General features: G+C 39.1%; 1 protein-coding gene across 1 annotated transcript in view; it reads right to left on the reverse strand.

Moving 5' to 3' along the window:
• Positions 1-23,130, reverse strand: part of DPP3 (dipeptidyl peptidase 3) — a gene marked incomplete in the record, with an annotated part of 784,135 nt that overhangs the window by 133,907 nt on the left and 627,098 nt on the right. Inside the window, 1 exon segment of the mRNA XM_044078218.1 lies at positions 1,438-1,617. Coding sequence (XP_043934153.1) covers positions 1,438-1,617 — 180 coding nt within the window.

Below are 23,130 nucleotides of genomic sequence, written 5' to 3' on the forward strand. Positions count from 1 at the left end.
GAATTGTATTAAGAAACTGAACACATTTGAAAGGAATGAGCACGTGAATTTGACAAAGGATTTCAGGATGGATATTCAGCAAAATATCAAGAGAAAAGGAAAAGGGGAGTATAATATCACTGATTACTAGTGGGCTCCAATAGTGTTAGAACAGGATATGAAGATCACAATGGTAGATTTGTGGTCACAAGCTGCTACTGGCAAGACAGGAGAAGGATTACATTGGCATGTATTTATATTCCAGCACAAACTGCTATTATGGTGCTTAAGAATATTTTGTAAAAATAATCATCTTTCAGTAGGGAGCATTTACTTATAAGTGGGAACTGAAACTTAAAATTTGTTACAGTGAGTATGTATTGGGGGACCTAGAAGGGAAAATATAACAGATGAGGGCAGACATCTGAAAACAAGATTAAATGAAAATATTTGGTATGGAAGATGGAAATTCAGTAGTAGTAGGAAATCGGAAAAATTACATAATACTTCTCAAGGTAAAATAACTGGGCTAGACAAGCTAGAAATGATATTTCACAGGAACAAGTGCATCTGATTGAAAGCTTTGACACATTCAATAATCATTTCTGAGTATGCACCTAAAAAAAATCATGGTTTTGAAGTAAAAATAAGACATTGGCACTTTCCTACCTACCTGTTAAAAACAGGCACCTAAAAAAATCATGGTTTTGAAGTAAAAATAAGACACTGGCACTTTCCTACCTACCTGTTAAAAACAGGCCCCTCTATAGTGGAACCAGGTTACTGCAAGACAATAAGTTGTCCTGGGAAGTTTGTAATGCTAGCAACATGGTTTACAAAGCTAGCTGCTTATCTTGTGATTCAGTTTCTATAGGCAAGACAGACTAACCACTATGCCAGAGAATATATAAAGACTTAGATAATATTTTAGGTAGGCTCAAAACAGTAAACTTATCATGCCTCAGTTTGTATAGGGTTTAAATTAAAAAGTTTTATTTTATTTTTTTTACTATATATAAAGTAGAAAAGGTGGCATTAGTGGGGCTCGGGAAGCATGCTTGGAGAATAAGGAACTGTTGTGGTTACTGTTTAAATGCCACCAATCCGCTCTGGTCTCAATGGTAATCAGTACTTCTAGTGTTTTACAACGGACAGGCAAAATGTATGAAGTGGCATTTGTAGGGTTTTTATCCATTAACTTACTAACAAGGTATAATACTTAATTTTAATATTTTTTACAAGTTAAAATTAATTAAGTTTGTTTTGTGTGTCTGTCATGTGATTACTTCATAGATCATCTGATCTAATGATGCATATACGACAAATACTTTGAAACTGTTTTTGTGGTTACTTTCTAATGGATGAATATACAGTCGCAGTGACTTTACTATCCTATGTCTTTTCTCAGCAATATTCACTTACAAGGGTAACATTACAACAACAAAAAAAATGTAGTACCTGTAGTTTCCTGAGAAATTTCTCAACAGCTGGCTTGCCTACAGATATGATTTTGCTTCGGTCCAAAGTTATGGCTGCATCTGGTTTCCCATCTGAACCAGTTGTGAATGTTATTGTGACAAGTCCTTCACCAGCCTCTAGCAGTACTCTGAGGATAACAAAGCGAGCCTGCATATGAGCCTGCAGAAATAGAAAAGATATCAAATAAAATGGTTAGTGGCTCTTTTTAATTATTCGAAAATTAATTAAAAATATCAATTTGCTGCACTGTCAGTCTTGAAATATCTCATAAAATTCTGTTACTGAATTTGTAATGACGACTCCTTGAAAGTATACAAGTTATTCACAAGCATCATCCAAGTCAAGTTGTGGAAATGCACTGTGGCATGACACTGTCTACATTTAGCTAACCGTATGTCAGCATCATCTCTAAATATTCAAGACCATTTTTGTAACTAAGAAAGTGCATGGTAAATTTATTAAGACATGAACCTCCTCAAAAACCAGAAACACTGCACTGTAACTTCAGACTTGCTTTAATGTGGCTAGTACATGAAGTTCATACCTTAAACAAGAAATCGAGTCACACTGCAGATGGAAAACCTTGGGAGATGGGTGATGGATGTATACAATTCTTACAAAGACAGATAGCGAGTAAATATTTAGGTATTTCAAAAAAATGTTAATTTTACAATCTAGAGCAGAGATATGTAACTTTCTAACAGCAATGCCAGAACTAATACTCTTGTAAAATGCTTGAGTGTCAGGCAAACAAAATATGGGTGAGGTGGGTGACAGAAGAACATAAATGTTTAATTAAAATTTTTAAATACTGTATGCTGACTGCCGGTTTCAGCTGAGGAATTAACCTAGCCTTCATCAGTGTAATAATACAAGACATCTTGTGAACATATATATAATATATCCTTAATTGATACTGAGATGTTATTGGTGGGCTCATAAATATTAATTTAAGTCCGGGCTAAACAGCCCTCCCAATTTAATAATCCACTTCTTTTCCATTGCATTCAATTTTGTATGCCATCCATTTTTTTGGTTCCTATCCCTTCTTATCCTATCTATCATGGTAAAATGAAAGGATGCTGTAGTGTGTTGTAAAGTATGGTTAGACAAAGCATTGCTCATTCTTGTTTAACACCAGAAAGGTGTTCAGAAATACGTAACCTAAGAGGTCTGGATGTCTGTCCAATGTAGAATGCATGACAGGTGCAGGTGGACAGGTATACAACCCAGTCTGTACTGCAGCAAAAAACTATGTCGAATACCATGCTGCAATTACTGCTAGAGAAGTTTTTAGTTTTCAAAATTTGAATACAGTTGCTGCAGTGACCATAAGGCATGCAGCCAATGATCTTCTCCCCAGAAATGGTAGTTTGGATAATATTATGATGAGTGGATGGATGCTGATGTTTGAAATGGCTAAAATAAGACCCCAAGGTTTTCCCTTTTCTAAAAGAGAACTGACATGTTTCACCTAAATGTTGAGACAAAAAATTGTCCGCCAATGTCTTCTAATGATCTCAATAAGCTTGTTTGTGTTCCTACCATATGTTGTGGGTAAACAGTAATTTTTTAGTGGTAGAGCTTGGCTTTAGTTGGTATTTCAGAAGGTCCTTTCTGTCAATATTGGCAGCATAATTGCTTGCTGTATAGACATGACCCATATTGTATCCTCTCTCTTGAGATCTCTGAACTAAACTGCAAAAATGTGCAAAGGAATTATCATCTGAACAGATGCATCTCATCCTAATGAATTGTGACTTGGGGATGTTTTTGGTAATGTGGGCTGGATGAAAGCTGGATGCGTGGAGTAGAGTGTTGTATTCAGGGTATTTGCAAAACACTTCTGTGTGTAGAGTATTGTCAGTGTTCCTAGATACAAGTACATCCAAATAAGTGATTCTATCCAGATGGTAATTGACAGTAAACTGTAAACCCCACTTATTTTCATTAAGTAACCTATGAATTCCATAAGGCATTCCACATCAGACCTTCACACCATCCAGCAATCATCCAAATACCTATGCCATATATCAATTTCCCCCAAGTAAATGTTGTGTGTAGTGTCATAAATAATGTGCTCTTCTATGTAAGCCATGTATAGATCCGCATATATAGGGGCAAAGGATGCACCCATTGCAGTCCCACGCACTTATAAATAACATCGATTACCATAGAAGAAGACATTCTTCGTGACAGCATGTTCTGTCAGGATAAGAAGAAAGGTGTTGAAACCAGGTATATATAAATTAGATTTCTCTAACCAGTATTCATTAGCATCCAGCCCTGCCCAGTGTGGTATGTTTGTGTATAATGAACAGACATCTAATGTGCACATTAACCAATGATCCTCAATTTGCATGTCATTTATTATGTCCAGAAATTCTGTGGTGTCGAATTCTGGACCTAACCCACTTGAGTAAGGGTTTAAGATATTGTGTCAGAAACTGTGAAATTGGTTTAGTTAGGGACCCATTACCGGCCACAATAGGTCTATCCAGAAGATTGTGAAGATCTGTATGGATCTTCGGTAAAAAAATATATATACTGGCTGCTTGGATCTGGAACAGTAAGATGGTATTTAACTTGTTCCGTAATGATGCCATTTTGTACTGCTGATTCCAAAAATTTATCTAATTGTCGTTTAAACATGCTAGATGGATCAAGGGGCATTCTAGTGTAATATCTGCCATCATCCAGTTGTCTACAAGCCTCAGCATCATAATGTGACTAATTCATGACAACCACAGCACCACCTTTGTCCGCAGAAATAATTACCAAGTTTTTATTATTAGCAAGTTCTTGTATAGCCAACATATCAGACTGAGAGATTATTATATCTTGTATGAGCCATATTTGAATTAAAGTGCAGATCTTTGAGTACACTCTTTTGAAAAAGGCCCACACAATGATGCATTGGTGGAACAAAGGTGGATTTGTGGTATTTAAATGAATCCTCAGCTGAATAAGCATTGGTACGGTCATGAAAATGCACTTTAAGATTTAACAATCTGCAAAAAGCTATAACATCCTGTGCCAATACATCTTCCTGAACAAAAAAAAAAAAACAGGTACAAAAGAAAGGCCTTTATTTAACAAAGTTATTTGTGAATCCGATGGTGTTACATCAAAGATGTTTAATACATTTGTTTTAGAACAACAATTTACTTGTTCATCAGGAGTTCCATCAAACCCTACATGTTTCTGATGTTTGCGATGTTTTCTCCATGTCCTCTTATAAGGCCTAAAGGGACAGTACTGTTGATACGTTTGGGGGTTGGAGAGTCCGAGGTCTGTTGTGTATCTAAATCTTTACCAGATGATGAGTCACCCCCAGATGAATCAGTATAAGAATTGCGTTTTCTAAGAATGGACTTGGGACATTTGCATTTAGGGGCTCAAATCTAACATGTCCAATATAATTGAAGGGGTGCCCTTTGTCATAGTCCATTTGGTCTCTTTGGAACTTTTTGAGTTTCCTATCTCTGAGTTGTGCTTCAAATGTAAGCAGATCTGAGCTAAGTTTGGTCAACTGTGTTGAATAATTGGTTGATCAACATACTGATTACTGTCCTCACATAACTGACCAACTATATTGCTTTGTTGATCAATAACTATTTCATCTTCACACCTTTCTACTTATTCTGACAGAACATGTTGTCACGAAGAATGTCTTCTTCTATGGTAACCAATGTTATTTACAAGTGTGTGGGACTGCAATGAGTGCATCCTTTGCCCCTATATATGTGGATCTATACATGGCTTACACAAAAGAGCACATTATTTATGACACTACACACAACATTTACTTGGGGGAAATTGATATATGGCATAGGTATTTGGATGATTGCTGGATGGTGTGGAGGTCTGATGTGGAATGCCTTATGGAATTCATAGGTTATCTTAATGAAAATAAGTGGGGTTTACAGTTTACTGTCAATTACCTTCTGGATAGAATCACTTATTTGGATGTACTTATATCTAGGAACACCGACAATCCTCTATACACAAGTGTTTTGCAAATCCCCTGAATACAACACTCTACTCCATGCACCCAGCTTTCATCCAGCCCACATTACCAAAAACATCCCCAAGTCACAATTCATTAGGATGAGATGCATCTGTTCAGATGATAATTCCTTTGCACATTTTCGCAATGATTTAGTTCATAGATTTCAAGAGAGAGGCTATAATATGGGTTATGGCTATACAGCAAGCAATTATGCTGCCAATATTGACAGAAAGGACCTTCTGAAATACCAACAAAAACCAAGCTCTACCACTAAACAATTATGGTTTACCACCACATATGGTAGGAACACCAACACGCTTACTGAGATCATTAGAAGACATTGGAATATACTGTTGGCGGACAATTGTTTGTCTCAAAATTTAGGTGAAACATGTCAGTTCTCTTTTAGAAAAGGGAAAAACTTGGGGCCTTATTTTAGCCATTTCAAACATCAGCATCCATCCACTCATCATAATACTATCCAAACTACCATTTCTGGGGAGAAGTTCATTGGCTGCATGCCTTGTGGTCATTGCAGCAACTGTATTTGAGTTTTGAAAACTAAAAGCTTCTCTAGCAGTAATTGCAGCATGGTATTCAACAAAGTTTTTTGCAAACTGCAGTACAGACTGGGTTGTATACCTGGCCACCTGCAACTGTCATGCATTCTACATTGGACAAACATCCAAACCTCTTAGGTTACATATTTCTGAACACCTTTTTGATGTTAAACATAAAAGAATGAGCAATGCTTTGTCCAAACATACTTTACAGCACACTACAGCATCCTTTCATTTTACCATGATAGATAGGATAAGAAGGGATAGGAGCCAAAAAACTGGAAGACATACAAAATTGAATGCAATGGAAAAGAAGTGGATTGCTACATTGGGAGGGCTGTTTAGCCCAGGCTTAAATGAATATTTATGAGCCCACCAATAACATCTCAGTATCAATTAAGGATATATTATATATATATGTTCACAAGATGTCTTGTATTATTACACTGATGAAGACTAGGTTAATTCCTCAGCCGAAACCGGTCCATTTCTTCTTGTGTTTTATGTAGAAATAAATTAATATATACACAGCGCACAGTTGCTGGCTTGTTTTTGTTATTTAAAATCTTATCATAACCATATATGTCTTTCTCTTCCATGTTGCAGTAGTCTCACATGTGGGCTCCTCCATCTCAGGCAACTCGAATGTCCGGCTCATATACAAAAGCTTAGCCTGGCTGCTGTAAGGTGCATAGGACGTCATACGCAGGGACCATAAACTGTGGGCCATAAATGTGACGTCCGCACGCACAGACATCAGAACTGAATACCCAGTCAGACAATAGTCTAAGGTCAGCTGAAAAGATGCCATTCAGATAAGGGAAAAGGTCCTATAGGGGGTAGGAGGTAGGGATAGGAATACTGCAACATGGAAGAGAAGGACATCTATGGTTATGGTAAGATTTTACACAACTATTTTATGCCCTTCTATTCTCATGTTGCAGTATTCTAACATGTAGGAGAGTACCAAAGCTCAACCAGTGATATGGGTGGAAGAAGATGATGATGCAGCCTCCAAGAATCCATGCAGAATGGCTTTAACAAATCCTGCCCTAGCTCTAGAGATGCAATCCAATTTGCAGTGCTTAATGAAAGTGTTGAGTGAAGACCATGTATTTGTCTCTATGATGGTGGCTGTATCTAAGCCTTTAAGAAAAGCCCCTGTAGAGGCCACAGCTGTGGTAGAGTGGGCTCTCACCATGTGGGGTAACTGTCTTCCATGGAAGGAGTAGCAGAAGGATATAGTTTTGGAGATCCATGAAGGCAAAGTCTGTTTGGATACAGCTTTCCCCAAAGCCCTGGAGTGAAAGGATACAAAGAGCTAGTTGGACTTTCTGATGTCCTTGGTCTTATCAAGGTAGAACCTAAGTTGCCTGTGAACATTCAGGGAATGGAGCACTTTCTCACTGTCAATCTGTGGTGAAGGAAAGAAGGTGGGTAAATGAATAGACTGGTTGAGGGGAAATTTCACTGACCACTTTAGGCATGAAGGAGGGGTTAGTACAAAGAGAGACCCTACCCATATGAAAAAAAAGGTAAGGTGGAATAGACATTAGTGCTTGTAACTCTGGGACTCTTCTGCCCAAAGTTAGGGCTACAAGCAGAACAGTTTTCCAGGTACACATCTTTAATGTGGCTGAAGCTGCTGGTTCAAAAGGAGTAGTAGTAAGTTTCTCGAGAATGAAATTCAAGTCCCAAGGAGGAGGGATGCGTTTTCTATGTGGTCTGATGTGAAGGACCCCTAGAGAAAGAGCTTCACCTGTAATCTGCATAATAAGGGTGGATAGAGGGGTAAACAGGCTGAGACAGCTGACAAATGGACTTTCACTGAAGAATATGAAACTTCAGATTTTACGAGCTCACACAAATAGGACAAAACTAGAGGTATAACCGCCTGAAAGGTGTCTAGTTGCCTTTGAAGACACCAAGTAGAGAACCTTTTCCATTTGGATAAACAGGATCTCCTAGTAGTAGGTTTCCTGGCCTCCTGCAGGACAGACAGCATGTCCTCTCAGTAAAAGTGTCAAAAAGGGATCAAAGGTTTACTGCCCACAGGGTAAGACTGAGATTTGGAGGTATGGGTGGATGACAGATCCCTTCTGTTGTGTGATGAGGTCCACCTTGTGAGGCAACATGTGGTGATTTCCCCTGGCTAATGACAAAAGAAGGGGAAACCAGTGCTGACTTGGCCAAAAGGGGGTCACCAGCAAGATTTTTGGCTTCTCCTACTGAATTTTCAGCAGGACCTTCTGTATTAGGGGAAAGGGGGGAATGCATACAGGAACATCCCCTGCCTGGAAATTGAGAAGGTGTCCACTCTCCAAGCTTGTGGGGAGGGGGCCTTGAGCAGAACAGTTGTAGTTGTCTGTTCTGAGGGAAGGAAAACAGATCTATCTGTGGTGTGCCACACTGGTGGACTATGTAATATTGATTTGTGATTTTGAGACAATGATCTGCTGACGGCATCTGCCTGATTGTTGTTCTGTGATGGGATATACACTGCCTGTAGTGCTACATTGGATTGAGTAGCCAACTCCCATGCTTGTATGGTCTGTCTGCAGAGTAAGACCTGGTCTCCCTCTGCTTGTTGATGCACTATAGTACTGTTATAGTACTGTGGTATTGTCTGTGAAGACTTTGAGGGGACCTGGATGTATTAGGGGAAGGAATGGCTTCAGAGCGAGGAGAAGAGTAGTCATTTCCCTGATGTTGATGTGTTTTTTCCGAAGGCAGGGCTCCCATTTGCACGGCACCTTGAGTCCATTCATAGTGGCCTGCTGCCCCCCCCCCCCCATCCCAGATCTGATGCATCTGTGTAAATCTGTTGAACTACTGTGAGAGGTTGTAATGGGAGTCCTGGATTCAGGTGGATTAGCTGAATCCACTAACTTATTTCTTTCTTTAGGCAGGGAAGGAAAGGCACCTGAAAGTCTAGTGGATGGGCGTGCTGGGAGCAAATATTCTTCAAATACCACTGGAATGTCCTCATGTGTAGCCTAGCAAGGGGCAACATGGGAAGAGTGGCTGCCATCAGACCCAGTAGGCGAAGGAATTCCCTGGTTGAAATGCAGCTCAATAGGGGAAGATCCTGATAGAAGCCAGTCAAAGAAGTGACCTTTTCTGGTGGGAGGAAGGCCTTCATCAAATCCATCCTGATTACGCAACCCCAAAAAATTTGGCCTTAGGAAAGAGTAAGGGAGGACTTGAGCAGACTGACTGTGAAGACCAGACTTCCTAGAAGGGAAATGGTGAATTGGAGGTGTCTTTGTAAAGTTCTTGCTTCCTCTGCCTGGATGAGGAGGTCATCCATATGGGAAGATTTGTATGCCTTTTGTTCTGCAGAAGGGTACTACTGGGGCTAGACTTTTCCCACTCAACAGCCTACTTCAGATCTTGTTTTGCAGAATGGATAGGGTACTTCCATCACCAATTGAAAAGTATACAGTTAATCTCACTTAAACTTTGGCCCATCTGGTGATATCCATGTGTAAAACAGTCTCTTACGCTGTTGAAAATCAGTGTTTGCTATGACCACTCAATTATCCTGGCAGAAATATACTAACATAGATTGCTGACAGGAAGTAAACGGTAGAAGTTGAAGGCACCTTCTCTACGGAAAGAGTACTGGTTAGCAGAATTCCATAGGGGTTGACCTGGAACCACTACTTTTGGGATTCTCTTAGGTTCATAGGTAGGTACTAGGCTATCGGCCCAAGGACCTATGTAAGCCTAGCCAGCAAGGTTCCATAGCTTACGCAACCCAAAAAAGTTATTTTCCTGTGCCACTGCCCAGCAGAGACACAGAAGTGATCCCCGGGGTGTATTTCCTATTTCCCATCCACTCATCAAGATTTTTCTTGAAGAGTGCTAATGAAGAACTTTGCTTGACATAGATGGGTAGCTTGTTCCAGAGTATAGGAAGTCTCTGGGACAGGAATCTATCCCTCTTATCAGGCGAATAGTTCTGAGAACAGAATCATCCGATCTGTGGATGATAGTAAGATGGGATACTGGAAGTTGGGCAGCAAACCTTCAGATGAACCTGAGAAGACAAGCAAAGCGGACTGAGAAAATGTATTTAAATTTTGTAGACAGCAATGTAAACTACTTCATTCCAAAGTGAAATGCTAGCTGGAAAACAGTAACTGTAAAAGCAGAGACCAGAAAAAATCCTTCTTGTGGTAGTAAAAGCATAAATGAAGCATCGGGTACAAAGTAAAAAAGCTTTATCTAAAGCCAAAACAAAAAAAAAATGATGGGCTCTATCCCTAAAGGAACAGATTCCACGAACAACCTAAGTTATCCCTACAGAGATTTCAATTCATATCCTAGTTGAAGTATTATGTTCAGTTGTGGTTAAGAAAATTAAATGTATTTTTACCTGACAATCAATAAAGCAGAGACATTATTGGGGGGATTGCAAGAAATGAATGGCACAGTGCAATGACATACATTGCATAAGAAAGACAAGAGGAGGCAGAAAGGCATGCTAATTGAATTACAAGGAATAAAGTTTAACTTAATCCTTCACATGAAAGTACCCTTCACAGGACACTAGTGGATAAATAGAATGTTTTTTACCTCAGCATGTAGCAGATTGCAAGACCCCAAGTCTTTCAGTTAGGGCTGGAAAAGGGAGTGGGTAAACAGAATGGGCAAACAACTGGCAACCTTTAACATACAAGCTACAAAAATAAGGCAGAGTAAATAAGATTACTTGCATTCTTCTGCCATCACAAACACGCAGTATAATGTAATATAATGTAATTCATTCCACCTTCAACTTCACTCAGATTTCACCTATAAAATATTTGCAAGTGGCATGTATATAAAGGAAGGAGCAACCTCTTTCTCCCAGATTAGACACCTGAGGATAAAACAGAAACATGGATGGAACGGCTAAATGAATGACAACTTTGAAATAATTTTTAGCAGGGAAATGGGGTTGTCCTAAATAAGACATGGTTCTTGCAGTACAATCTAATAAGAGTGTCTAACTATGAAATCCACCTGGTACATGTAATGGGTATCAGGTAAAAAGGTCTTCCAATAGAAGAATTTCAACTCCACTATGACAGTTAATTCAAACTGTGGATGGGTGAGCTAGTCAACCATAAAGTTCAAATACCAAGAAGGTAGGTAGTTCTTCAAATGAAGGACAGAGATGGAGGGGTTCTTCAAATGAAGGACAGAGATGGAGGGGTTCTTCAAATGAAGGACAGAGATGGAGGGGTTCTTCAAATGAAGGACAGAGATGGAGGGGTTCTTCAAATGAAGGACAGAGATGGAGGGGTTCTTCAAATGAAGGACAGAGATGGAGGCGTTCTTCAAATGAAGGACAGAGATGGAGGGTTCTTCAAATGAAGGACAGAGATTGAGGGGTTCTTCAAATGAAGGACAGAGATGGAGGGTTCTTCAAATGAAGGACAGAGATGGAGGGGTTCTTCAAATGAAGGACAGAGATGGAGGGGTTCTTCAAATGAAGGACAGAGATGGAGGGGTTCTTCAAATGAAGGACAGAGATGGAGGGGTTCTTCAAATGAAGGACAGAGATGGAGGGGTTCTTCAAATGAAGGACAGAGATGGAGGGGTTCTTCAAATGAAGGACAGAGATGGAGGGTTCTTCAAATGAAGGACAGAGATGGAGGGGTTCTTCAAATGAAGGACAGAGATGGAGATGCACTTCAAATGAAGGACAGAGATGGAGGGGTTCATCAAATGAAGGACAGAGATGGAGGGGTTCATCAAATGAAGGACAGAGATGGAGGGTTCTTCAAATGAAGGACAGAGATGGAGGGTTCTTCAAATGAAGGACAGAGATGGAGGGTTCTTCAAATGAAGGACAGAGATGGAGGGTTCTTCAAATGAAGGACAGAGATGGAGGGGTTCTTCAAATGAAGGACAGAGATGGAGGGGTTCTTCAAATGAAGGACAGAGATGGAGGGGTTCTTCAAATGAAGGACAGAGATGGAGGGGTTCTTCAAATGAAGGACAGAGATGGAGGGGTTCTTCAAATGAAGGACAGAGATGGAGGGGTTCTTCAAATGAAGGAGAGAGTTCTTCAAATAAAGGACAGAGATGGAGGGGTTCTTCAAACGAAGGACAGAGATGGAAGGGCTCTTCAAATGAAGGATAGAGATGGAGAGGTTCTTCAAATAAAGGATAGAGATGGAGGGGTTCTTCAAATAAAGGATGGAGATAGAGGGGTTCTTCAAATACAGGATAGAGATGTATGTATAATGTCTGTAACTGGGAACAGTTGTTTTTTTTTTTTCTTTTTTTATACAATTGTATGTTTGCCTATGTCTTAAGTAATAATTCAATAAAGATGTTAAAAACATTGAGGAGAAAAGAGAACATGAGATCCCCTACACACCACTGATAAGAAGTAGTAAATTCAGGCTGATTGAGCCTGACTAATAAAATGTTATTTGGTCAAGACACAATTTACACAGAGTACTTAAAAAGAAAGGCGAGAGAGAGAGACATGGGGATAATGCCTGGGCTTAATGCATCTGCCAAACTGGAACACTATTTATTTATTTTACATTTGTTTACCGGGATAGTCCGACTGGATACATGTCCATTTTCAGCGGAGGCCCGAGGAGAAAAGCTCCACATAGACAAACCTACATAGATTACACAGAAGTTAGCAAACAATTATAAAAACAAAGTGATTATATACAATGGGTTAGTGTTCCCTAGTAGGGACTCAGTTCTCATGGACAGACAATTAAAAGTAAGAGACATCAGATTGGAAGCAGTGCTTGGTGATGTAGTTACAACTTATAATAATTGCAGAATATGCTTTTAGTTTATAACTTAATTAGGGTTGGTACATGGGCATAGCCAATTCACTTTGAGATACTGTTTGAGGTTTCTTTGAAGAGAATTTTGGAGGATTGTAGGGTTATATAGTTTGGCAATGAATTCCAGGTTTTGCCAATGAAGTTGGCAAACAGGGATTTACCAGCACAGTTATTAGCTTTGTGAGTTTGGACCAGTAATTTATCGGCTGACCGTAGGGATCTTAGGTTGCTATATGGCTTAATAATATTTATTAAGTGAGGGGGTATCCTCAAGGTGGTACAAAATTTTGTGCGCTATTAAGAGTTGATTGAATTAAATTAAGCTGGGCAGTTCTAGCCACTCTAGTTGTTTAAGGTTCTGGCAGTGGTGGGTTCTATAGGTGGAGCCAGTGGCGAATCTGACAATATGATTGTAGCTATGGGACAGCTTACTTAGTTCAGATTTGTTGAGATGTGAGAGTACAGGCGAGGCATATAAAAGAGTAGAGAGTAGGTGTGATCGGGTGATTGCAGTCCTAGCCAGTGGGGTTAAAATGTCTTGTTTCCATGCAGTGATCCAAGCTTCTTATTGATGGTCTGTGTGGTTTTGTTGACCTGTAGGTCAAATTTGAGATTATTGTCTATGATAACCCCTAGCAGTTTGGTGTGATTATCTGGGGAAATAGTGGTACCATTGTTAGATGCGACAGAGAATGAAAGTGTGGTGGATCTACTAGTGGGAGAGAGGAGTATAAGTTTAGTTTTATTGGGGTTCAGAAGTAGGTGTTGGTTGGTGAGCCAGTTCTCAATAGTGTTAAATGTATTCTGGGTTAAGATTTGCAAGTCGGATGGGGAGGTGGCTGAGCAGATTTGAGTGGAATTATCTACGTATTGAATGCAGGTGGCTTTAGGGATAGCAATGTGGAGGTTGTTGATAAAAATAGAGAACAGTAGTGGACCTAGTATGGACCCTTGAGGGACACCAAGTGTGAGAGGTAACTGGTTGGAGAGTTTGCCCTGCCATAGTACCGCCTGCTGTCTACCAGTCAGGTAGGACTGGAACCACTGGATAGCAGGCTTGTTGAGGGAAACAGATTTTAGTGAAAGAATGAGAAGTTCATGGCTGACCATGTCAAAGGCTTTTGATAGGTCAAGAAAGAGGGCAGAGGTTAGCCTATTGTCATTCCTGTTTTGGTTTATGGCAGCAGTAAAGGAAAGGAGGGCTGAGGTGGTGCTGTGGTATGGCCTGAAACTATGCTGGGAGTCGGACAGTAAGTTATTCTGTGAAAGTTATTGCATTAGTTGCTTGTGTACACATTTCTCCATTATTTTGGCTAATGGGGAAAGAAGGCAATGGGTCTATAGTTGGATATGTCTGAGGAGCTACCACCTTTATGGAGTGGGATGACGCGAGATATTTTCCAGAGGGAGGGGATAGCATTTTCGGATAAGATTCTGTTGATGAGGATAGATATGGGATATGCAGCGGCATCTGCAGCTATTTGTAGGTACTCTGCAGGGAGGAGGTCAGCAGCGAGCGTGGTAGGTTTTAGTTTTTTTAGAAGTGTTTTGATAAAACTAGTGGACATTGGTTGGAAGCTAAATTCTGGGTGATTATTAGATAGATTAGGCATGTGGTTTAAGTTTGAGGGGGTTAGTTGATTTGCTAGGGATTGGATTGTTTCAGTGAAAAAGTTATTAAAGGCGCTAGCTATGGTCTCTGGGGAACTATAGGTGTAGTTTGCCGGGGTTGGGGTGGTGGAGTGACCTGGACAAAGTAGTTGATTTAAGCCTGCCCAGAACTTTTGAGGGTTGTTGTGGTGTTTTGTAGGAGATTTTGGTAGAAGCTTTTTTATCCAGTAAAATAGATTTTTTGTATCATTCCTGAGTTGATGATATTTTAGATGGTCAAGTAAGGCTTTGGTTGTTCTCCAGCTGGCCCAGGCTCTGTTTCTAGTTTTGATTTTAGCTTTGGTATCTTTTGTGAGCCATGGTGCTGTGTTTGATCTAGATTTTATTGTACGTGCTGGAGCATGGGAATCAAGGATACTTTGGAATTTAGTGTTAAAGTGATCTATGGCCTCCTCTAATGTTAGATTTTTTAGTTTTGACCAGTCAACTGCTTTTAATTCATTTTGGAATATAGCAGCATAAAAGTTTTTCCTGTTTCTAAATGTTTTATATTTGGGCTGGTGAGGGTTTCCTGCCTTATGTTTTATGATATAGGTTAGACAATGGTCGCTGAGGTCATCAGGGAGAGTACCAGCTGTGTAGAGTTGGGGTTGGTTATTAACTAGGATCCAGTCTAGGATACTTTCCTTGTTGGTTGGTTTGTTTATCCTAGTGGGAGAGGTTATGGTCTGTTTAAACCCAGATAAGTTTATATGAGTGGGGGTCGGAGGAGCAGGGGTGCCAGTCGGTGTTAAAATCACCAAGAACTATGGTTTCTTGGGGATAGGTAGTGGATAACCAGTAAAGGAGATCTTCTAGGGTATTTAGGTTGTTGCCTGGTGGAATGTATGCACAGACGATGTTCAAGTGTTTGTTTTGGTTAATTTGTAGCTTGGTTATGAGGAGTTCCGCGTTACTGAATTTGGGAGGTTGAATGGTGTCTCTATTAATTGTTAGAGTATTTTTATAAAGGACTGCTATCCCACCTCCTTTCCTTGTAGCATGGTCTAACCGGTGAATATTGTATCCTGGAGGTAGCATCTCATTGTCAGTAGTACTGGGTCTTAGCCAGGTTTCCGTAAGACACAATGTTTGGGGAGTGGGTTGCTAGGAGGGCGTGTAGGTTGGGAATCTTATTGTTAATATTTCTAATATTTAGGTGAAATGCTATGAGGGAACTAGTGGGGGTATTCATGGGTAGCATGACTGTGGGAGTTGTGGTAGGGGAGTGGAGGTTATTGGGTGAGGGTGGGCCAGGGTTGAGATGAATGTCTCCATGTGTGATAAGGTTATAGTGATAGGATATTCTGAGCTTTAGGAGTTTGTTTATAAGCTTTATATAGTCTTTGTCTTTAGGATTATGTTTTGTGGCTGTACAGGGGTGGTATTTTACAGAGGGTGGTATATTCGGTGTGCTGGGGAAGGTAAAGTGTTTGGTGTTATGTGTGAACTCGTGGGTATATGTTTGACTATTTGGGTAGTGAATACCATGGTCAAGTGTTTGTTCATAGGCAGTGAGATGGTAAAATATAAACAGTATAGTCATTTGGGTAATTAATGTTTTTTTGCTTGTTTGCATTTTGATAGGGGGCAGGCCAAATTTGATGGCTGACTGTGCTAACAAGGTGCGGAAGAATGAGAGAGAAGGAAATGGGTTAAGGGGGCAGGGTTGCTCAATGATGATTTCAACTACAGAGATTCTGCACAAGGACTTATCACAAGTAAGCATGGAAAGTAGATGCCCTATCCTTCAGCTGGAAAAACCTAACAGTATATGCCTTTCTTCCACTGCCTCTCCTCCCCAAGGTACTCCTAAAGGCCAGACAAGAGAAGCCAAAAATGATACTGATTGCACCAGACTGGCCACACCAGCACTGGTACCCAATCCTAAAGAACTTGTCTCAAGGTCCAGCCTGGACATTGCCTCAAACTTCTCACTTACTGACCCAACAAAACAATCAGATTCTGCGCAGCCAACTCAGGACCTTAAATCTGGCAGCATGGCGGATAATGTAGCCATTCAGAACACTCCTCTCTTCAAAACTGTAATGGATGTTATTTTTGAGGCCAGGAGGCCCAGTGCCAGAAAATCTTATGCAGTCTTATCTGTACTTCTCTATTCTATACAACCTATGTGGTGTATTTGCTTGTAGATGAAGGAAATGTTTACTTTAGTGCATGCATGTTTATTGGCATAATTTATTTAGCGTACCCTTTTGGGGGCACCTGACATCTGGCGCAAGAAAAACTGAAGAAAATGGCGTCGGCTGCATCTTTTATACCCCTGCCGCACTGACGTCAGGGAGGAGGCGACAGCAACCGACGCCAGACCTAGACTTTGGAATTCAGGGCGACTGCGGGTAGCCTGCCTGCAGGATAATCCAATTGTAATGACTGCAACAGTGAATACACTCGAACATCTACATTTATGGTAGGTACACAACTGTACTTTCTTCTCCATTGCTGCATCCAAACTTTGGAGCTAACTGCCCCACCTTCCAAACATTCTCCCCCTTATCTTTCAAAAAGTCATTAGTAGCTTATTTTTAGCCAAGATGCCTGCACCTTTACCTTCCTGTCCTTACATAATACCTAAACGTTGTGGCAATAGACTAACAACAACCTCTGCTCTTAACATTTAGGTTTACACACCTCTTTCCTGTTTAAAAAAAGCTTATACTCATTTCTGTTAGTATACTTATTTCATATAATTCCTTTTTAGAACTTTAACTTATTCCCATCTGCTTGTTGTCAGTTTATGTAAGTAATGTGATATTCGTTTATCAACAAATCTACCTTTGTTTCATCGTAAGGTGCACATGTTGGTATGTAGTATTTTTGGCATTAGAAATCCTATTATTTTTGTTACAATTTTGAGTATTGTAACAAGCTCCTGGCTGAAAATGGACCCTGTGTCTCTTCCCCAGCATCAGTAAGTAACTGTTTGATATACTGGCAGTCTGGGGGTGCTGGCTGGGGGTGAGTAGGTAACTGCACAGACCCTAGCAGTATTGTTGGCTGTACTTTAATTTATTTTATTCTTTTTTAATTTTACACCAATTTTCAGGCTAATTTTAATTGGATCCTAGGGGTAACTAGCAAATGTAGTCAATAAGGAGGGGATGAAATTACTTTACCAAATTAAAAAGTAAATGCTTGGGAGTGGAACACTGTGCGAGTGTAAGGCTGATTCAAAGTAGTACAGCCCAATCTAGTGGCAATTGGCTAGATCCCTTCACTGTTGTTGTGCATACACCATTAAGCCTCAACAGTTTACAAAAACTAAATTGTAGTTCACCTATTACAATTGAAAAGCTGGAGGGAAGTCAGGTTCTTGCTTCCCAGAGGTTTTATTTCGTTAAGATAGCCAGCTTCAGAGGAGAAGGTAGAAATTGCTTTATGCAGTAAATCCCAGGTGTACAAAGTGACAAAAAATAATTTTCAGTGGCGCTTCAGTGGAGAAGGTAGAAATTGCTTTATGCAGTGAATCCCAGGTGTACAAAGTGACAAGAAATATTTTTTTACTTACCTCTACTAAATGTACAAATTTGAGCCATATGCCTGGCCATGGCACTTGTATATAACAGCTTAACGTGCTTACTAAGCATTATTTACCTTTCAGTTTGGGGGCTTACAAATACATTACTCTTTTCAGTGGCAAATAGACCTTTGTCAGTGCATCCCAGAGAACCAGCTCTATGGACACACTGGCCTAAGGATCCTTTTCCTTCTTTTTTATGATGCATTTCATGAATGGGTCTCAGTAGTGGCTTGCGAATCAGAAGTAACGGGTATCAGGGGCTGTGAAAACTCCTCACTGAGTACCGGCAAACTGGAGACTGGTTTAGGAGAAGCATCGTTGGCAGTTTTGGACCTCAACGGCCTGTCTCTGTCTTTTTCTTTGCATTTTTTCGGTATTCCGGTAGTCGGATGGCTAACCGATGTCATTTCTGGATAATTAAACAGAGAACTGAAATATTTAGAAGCAAAAATGTACTGACGACGGATAGTGTGCTGATTAAATAAAGCACAAAACTGACAGCAAGGTACGTCGTGGTCAGGGCCTAGGCAAGGAATACAGTACAAATGGAAATCCTTATGAGGTATTTGTTTCCCACAAGTAATGCAATTATTAACTTTTACAGACATCGGAAAGGAGCAAGAAAAAGTTTCCCCAACGGGGTACTTAGCTTTTAGTTGAAGACTTTGGTTCTGAAACTCGAAAACAAAAATTTCAGGAGTCGGCCGACCGGCACTGTCTTCTGCTTCGGGCACCATATGGCAAGAAAGACTGATGTAATGGTGTCGGATGCATGTTTTATACCCCTGACAACCCGACGTTATGGAAGAAGGGACAGCAACCGACGCAGGACCCAAGACTTTGTTAATCAGGCCGACTGAGGGCAACCTGCCAGCAGATTACCCAAATGTAATGACTGCAACAGATAAACACGAAGAACATCCAGCTCTATGGACACACTGGCCTAAGGATCCGTTTCCTTCTTTTTTATGATGCATTTCATAAACTTCCCAGAGAAGGTTCATGAGTGAGTCCACAGAAAAACTTACGAATTACAGATTTCCCCCAAAAAGTGTCATTCAGAAGAATGGGAAAGGTAAAGCAGAAGACTCATCTGTCACTGAAAAGTGACATTGATCACCTCAGACTTCCCTGCCTAGAAAGACCACAAAAGTGAGGGGGGAAGTCTCTATGCACTAACACCCAAAAAGGATGATCTATGTGCTTCTCAAATGACTAGCATAGGAAATGTAGTAGTCACAAATTTGGAAGGGGGAGACACGCTGCATGAGAGTGAGCATGGAACATAATGTGAGAAACAGCCCTCAATGGCTTTGTTGTCAGGGGGATGAAGATCAGAGTGTAGACTCCTCAATGACATCAAACAGCAATCCTCAATCCCACAGTCCTTCCCAAAGCTCTAGGCACATCCCATCAGATGATAAAAAAAAAAAAAATCTCTGCAAGTTCACATTGCAGACATGCCTGAAAGCCAAGAAGGCATGTGTTGGCACATATTTTCCCTTGCAACTGAGTCTTTGGCTAAGGGGGAGATGTGGATTGTCCCAAAACGTCATGTGCCACACGCAAATTAGTTGCTGCTGAAATACTTCTCTGCTGTCCATGATGGAAGGTAAAATCTTGACCCCTCATTAAATGAGGAAAACCCACCAAAAAGGGCTCAGAAAGCTACAACAGAAGTAGCAAACTCTGAAGATGGTAAGGACTTAGGTCATGTCCTAGCTTCCTGCATTCTTAACTCTCTCCTTTGATTCCTAATTAGAATCATGTGAAGGATCCCTTCTATGATTCTAGTGGCTGGCTCTCCACTGCACCCATACTTAATGATGAGGAAAGCCTCAAACTTCTCTCACCATCTTCAAGTGACACAGCCGAAGATTTGCAAGTTGTGGCAGCACAAACCTGTCAGTCATTCTCCTTCCCCTATCAGTATAGGTGGCTCCAAGGTGCATCTTGAGTAGTGATCTGGTGACTGCAGACACCTAGAAAGCTTGTGCTTTTTAGGAAATGAATGCAGGAACTTTTCAAAGATGCACAATACAATTAGGATTCATAATGAAAGAGCAGCAAGAAAAAAAATACTGGTAAGGATGAGACCCAAAGCACCCTATTAGTCAAGCACAGGGGCATCACAATGTGCATCTGTATGGGCCATCAAAATCCCCAAGCAAAGAAGTTAAAGACCTACGATCATTACAGATTCTTAGGAAAGATACTTCTGATGCCCTTACCACCCTTTTCTATTAAAAAAAAAAAAGAAAAGAAAAAAAAATGTATTCACCCTTAAGTTGCTGCCCCAAAACACGTTAGAAAAGGACCTTGTTTTCAACTGTTCTTAAGTATAACAAGCCCTCTTGGGTGGGAAGTTGGCATAACCTTACAAACACAATGTGCAGGGTTTGATTCTCACATGGGGTAATTGGCTAGGCTTAAATGACCCATAAGGGCAGTTAGCCTAGTACTAATCTATGAACCTAGTATTTGAAGCGGACTTCTATTTGTACAACACTGTATAACAGACATTAGTTTACACTGTTCTAAATATTCTGTGCTGTTTGAATTTATAAAGTTTCTAACAGATGCTCAAAAGAAGGAAAAACGGAGGAACAAAGTGCTCACTTGAGTACACTGAGAATTCCTAGTTACACTCTTGATAACCATACCATGTATTTCTTAATGTTAAGTTCTTAAAAGTACGATTACAAATCGGCAATAATTTTTAATATACAACTATTTCTCTGTATGATTTTAAATATTGTACAATTAGTAACTTCTGTACTTAGATATATGGATAAGAATTTAGTAGAGTCTAAGATTTTATCTATCACCAACATTTGGTTTCCCAGATAAGAGGCATCCGGCCACATAGTCTAGCAGTATTATTAAAATACATATGGCACATCCACACCTGCACAAGCACAAACATGAAGTGAATGGCACAGAAGAAACACCTAGTATACCTCCCACCATTACTGCACATGTATTCTTAAAATTTAAGGTAGATAGCAGTGGAAACAGATAGCTGTGTATATTCTTATATAAATATACATGTAACAATGGATGGTTAAGAATACTAAAATAAACAAAAATCTAGGAACCTTAATGATGTGCAAAATATAAACATTATAAATAAAGAAAGCAGTTGATACATAGAGATAGCACTAGCAACATCCTAGCTAAAGCAACCAACCAGATATCTGTAATGTACTAATATACCTTGACTGCAAGCATAGGGCATTGTTTTGTTTGTCCTACTGAGATCTTGACATTTATTATTCTAACAACCTGATTTGCTACTGGATTGACTGCCTGATTAAAACACTTGGGTTAACGTACCTTTCATCTTTAACATTTTTCATGATTATATTGAACTTAAATTTATAAAATCGAACACTAAAACTGATTTACTTATATTCCTGTAACAGTTACTACTTCACACTAAGCCAGTACTAAAACAGTACAGGAACTGGATTGAGTTCACAGATATAAATATATATCTATATCAACTAATATAAATGACTATACTTTATGTATTAACAACGACTTAACTGCAATGACAAAATACAAAGGTACAAAGCTGTATTATAGCATTCTAAGTTGTGATTTAAGTTTAACTACATGACTCACTTGCAAAGTTTGAATATATTCCTGTGATAATTCATTTTATGATACCCAAGAACTTAAAGGATATTTACTAAGTATTTGCTAACTCAAATGGTTATTTGAATGAATAATTGAATTAGAATTAAATCTTATACCTTAATTTATGCTGACTATATCTAATAACAACAAAATCTATAAGAATTAATAATCTATGAGGTAAAAAGTGTTTGATTTGCACATATCAGGCAGAGTTAGAGGGTTTGCATGGGTAGCTCTACTAGTCAGGCAAGAGGTCCATCACCTCATGGTACTGAATAATGTTTTTTTTACATTAGAATTTTCGAGTTCAGAAGTTTTTTTGTTATTAGTAGTTTGGTGTCTCTCAGAAATGTACAGAAATTGTATGGAAAATATTTGAACCATTTTCCCAATACATATTCAATAGTCAATGTTATGCATATATACTGTTATACACTTTCAAACATAGATAAACACTTCATATTTTTAATCTATCAATGTTAATGGTCTGAATAATAGCATTAAAAGGCAAAGTTTATTTAAATACATAAATCTACATAAACCTCAGTTAGGATTTCTACAAGAAACACACCTCCTGGACAAGGATATAAATAGCTTAAATATCAATAATTACACAGTTTTAGTAAGTTCCCAATTTAAACAGAAAAAGAGAGGAGTAGCTATTTTACACCGTAACATAACGATTACACCTAAAATAATTAACACTTAATAATTTAACAAAGGGCAGTTTAATATTAGCAGGATATTTCAACTGTATAACAGATAAAGATACAGATTCAAAAGCTAAAATCGCCCACATAAAAGGCACTTTTAAAATTTACAGATACAGCATGCATAAATGATATTGGTGAATTTGTGGACTCAAATTCACTACTTTTTACTTTTTTTAATTCTCATTCTAGAACTGATAGGATATGTATGTCATGATTTGATAACAAAAGTAGAAGGAGTTAAAGTCATAAATTGCCCTCTATCAGATCACAATACATTAATTTTTGAGATCGACCTAGTACCAAGTTCATTCAATGCCTATCACTAGAATACCTTCATATATAACAAAATTGACAATGTAGAGAGTTTTATGAAAAAGAAATAAAAACCTTCCCTGAAATAAATAATACAGAGGATATATCAGAAATACATATATGGGACTCCTTAAAAAGCATATACCTATGGCAAACTCTTATCTTGGTATATTAATAAAAAGAAAACATGGAATACAGATATGGTGGAACTTCAAAATAAAGCAGCCAAGCTTAAACTAGAAATACAAAAAGGTAATACAGATCTAGTACCAGAACTTTTTCAAACTAATAATAAATACTCTGAAATACTACATCATAAGATTATGATTAACCTAGAGAAAATCAAATTAAATTCTTATACTTTAAACCCTGCTTATCAGAGACAATTAGCAAATAAAACAAAAAAGATTATTAAATCTAAGCAAATAAAAGA

Source organism: Protopterus annectens, chromosome 7.part0 (genome assembly GCF_019279795.1).
Source record: "Protopterus annectens isolate FY-2018-M chromosome 7.part0, PAN1.0, whole genome shotgun sequence".
In the NCBI taxonomy this organism is placed as follows: domain Eukaryota; kingdom Metazoa; phylum Chordata; order Ceratodontiformes; family Protopteridae; genus Protopterus; species Protopterus annectens.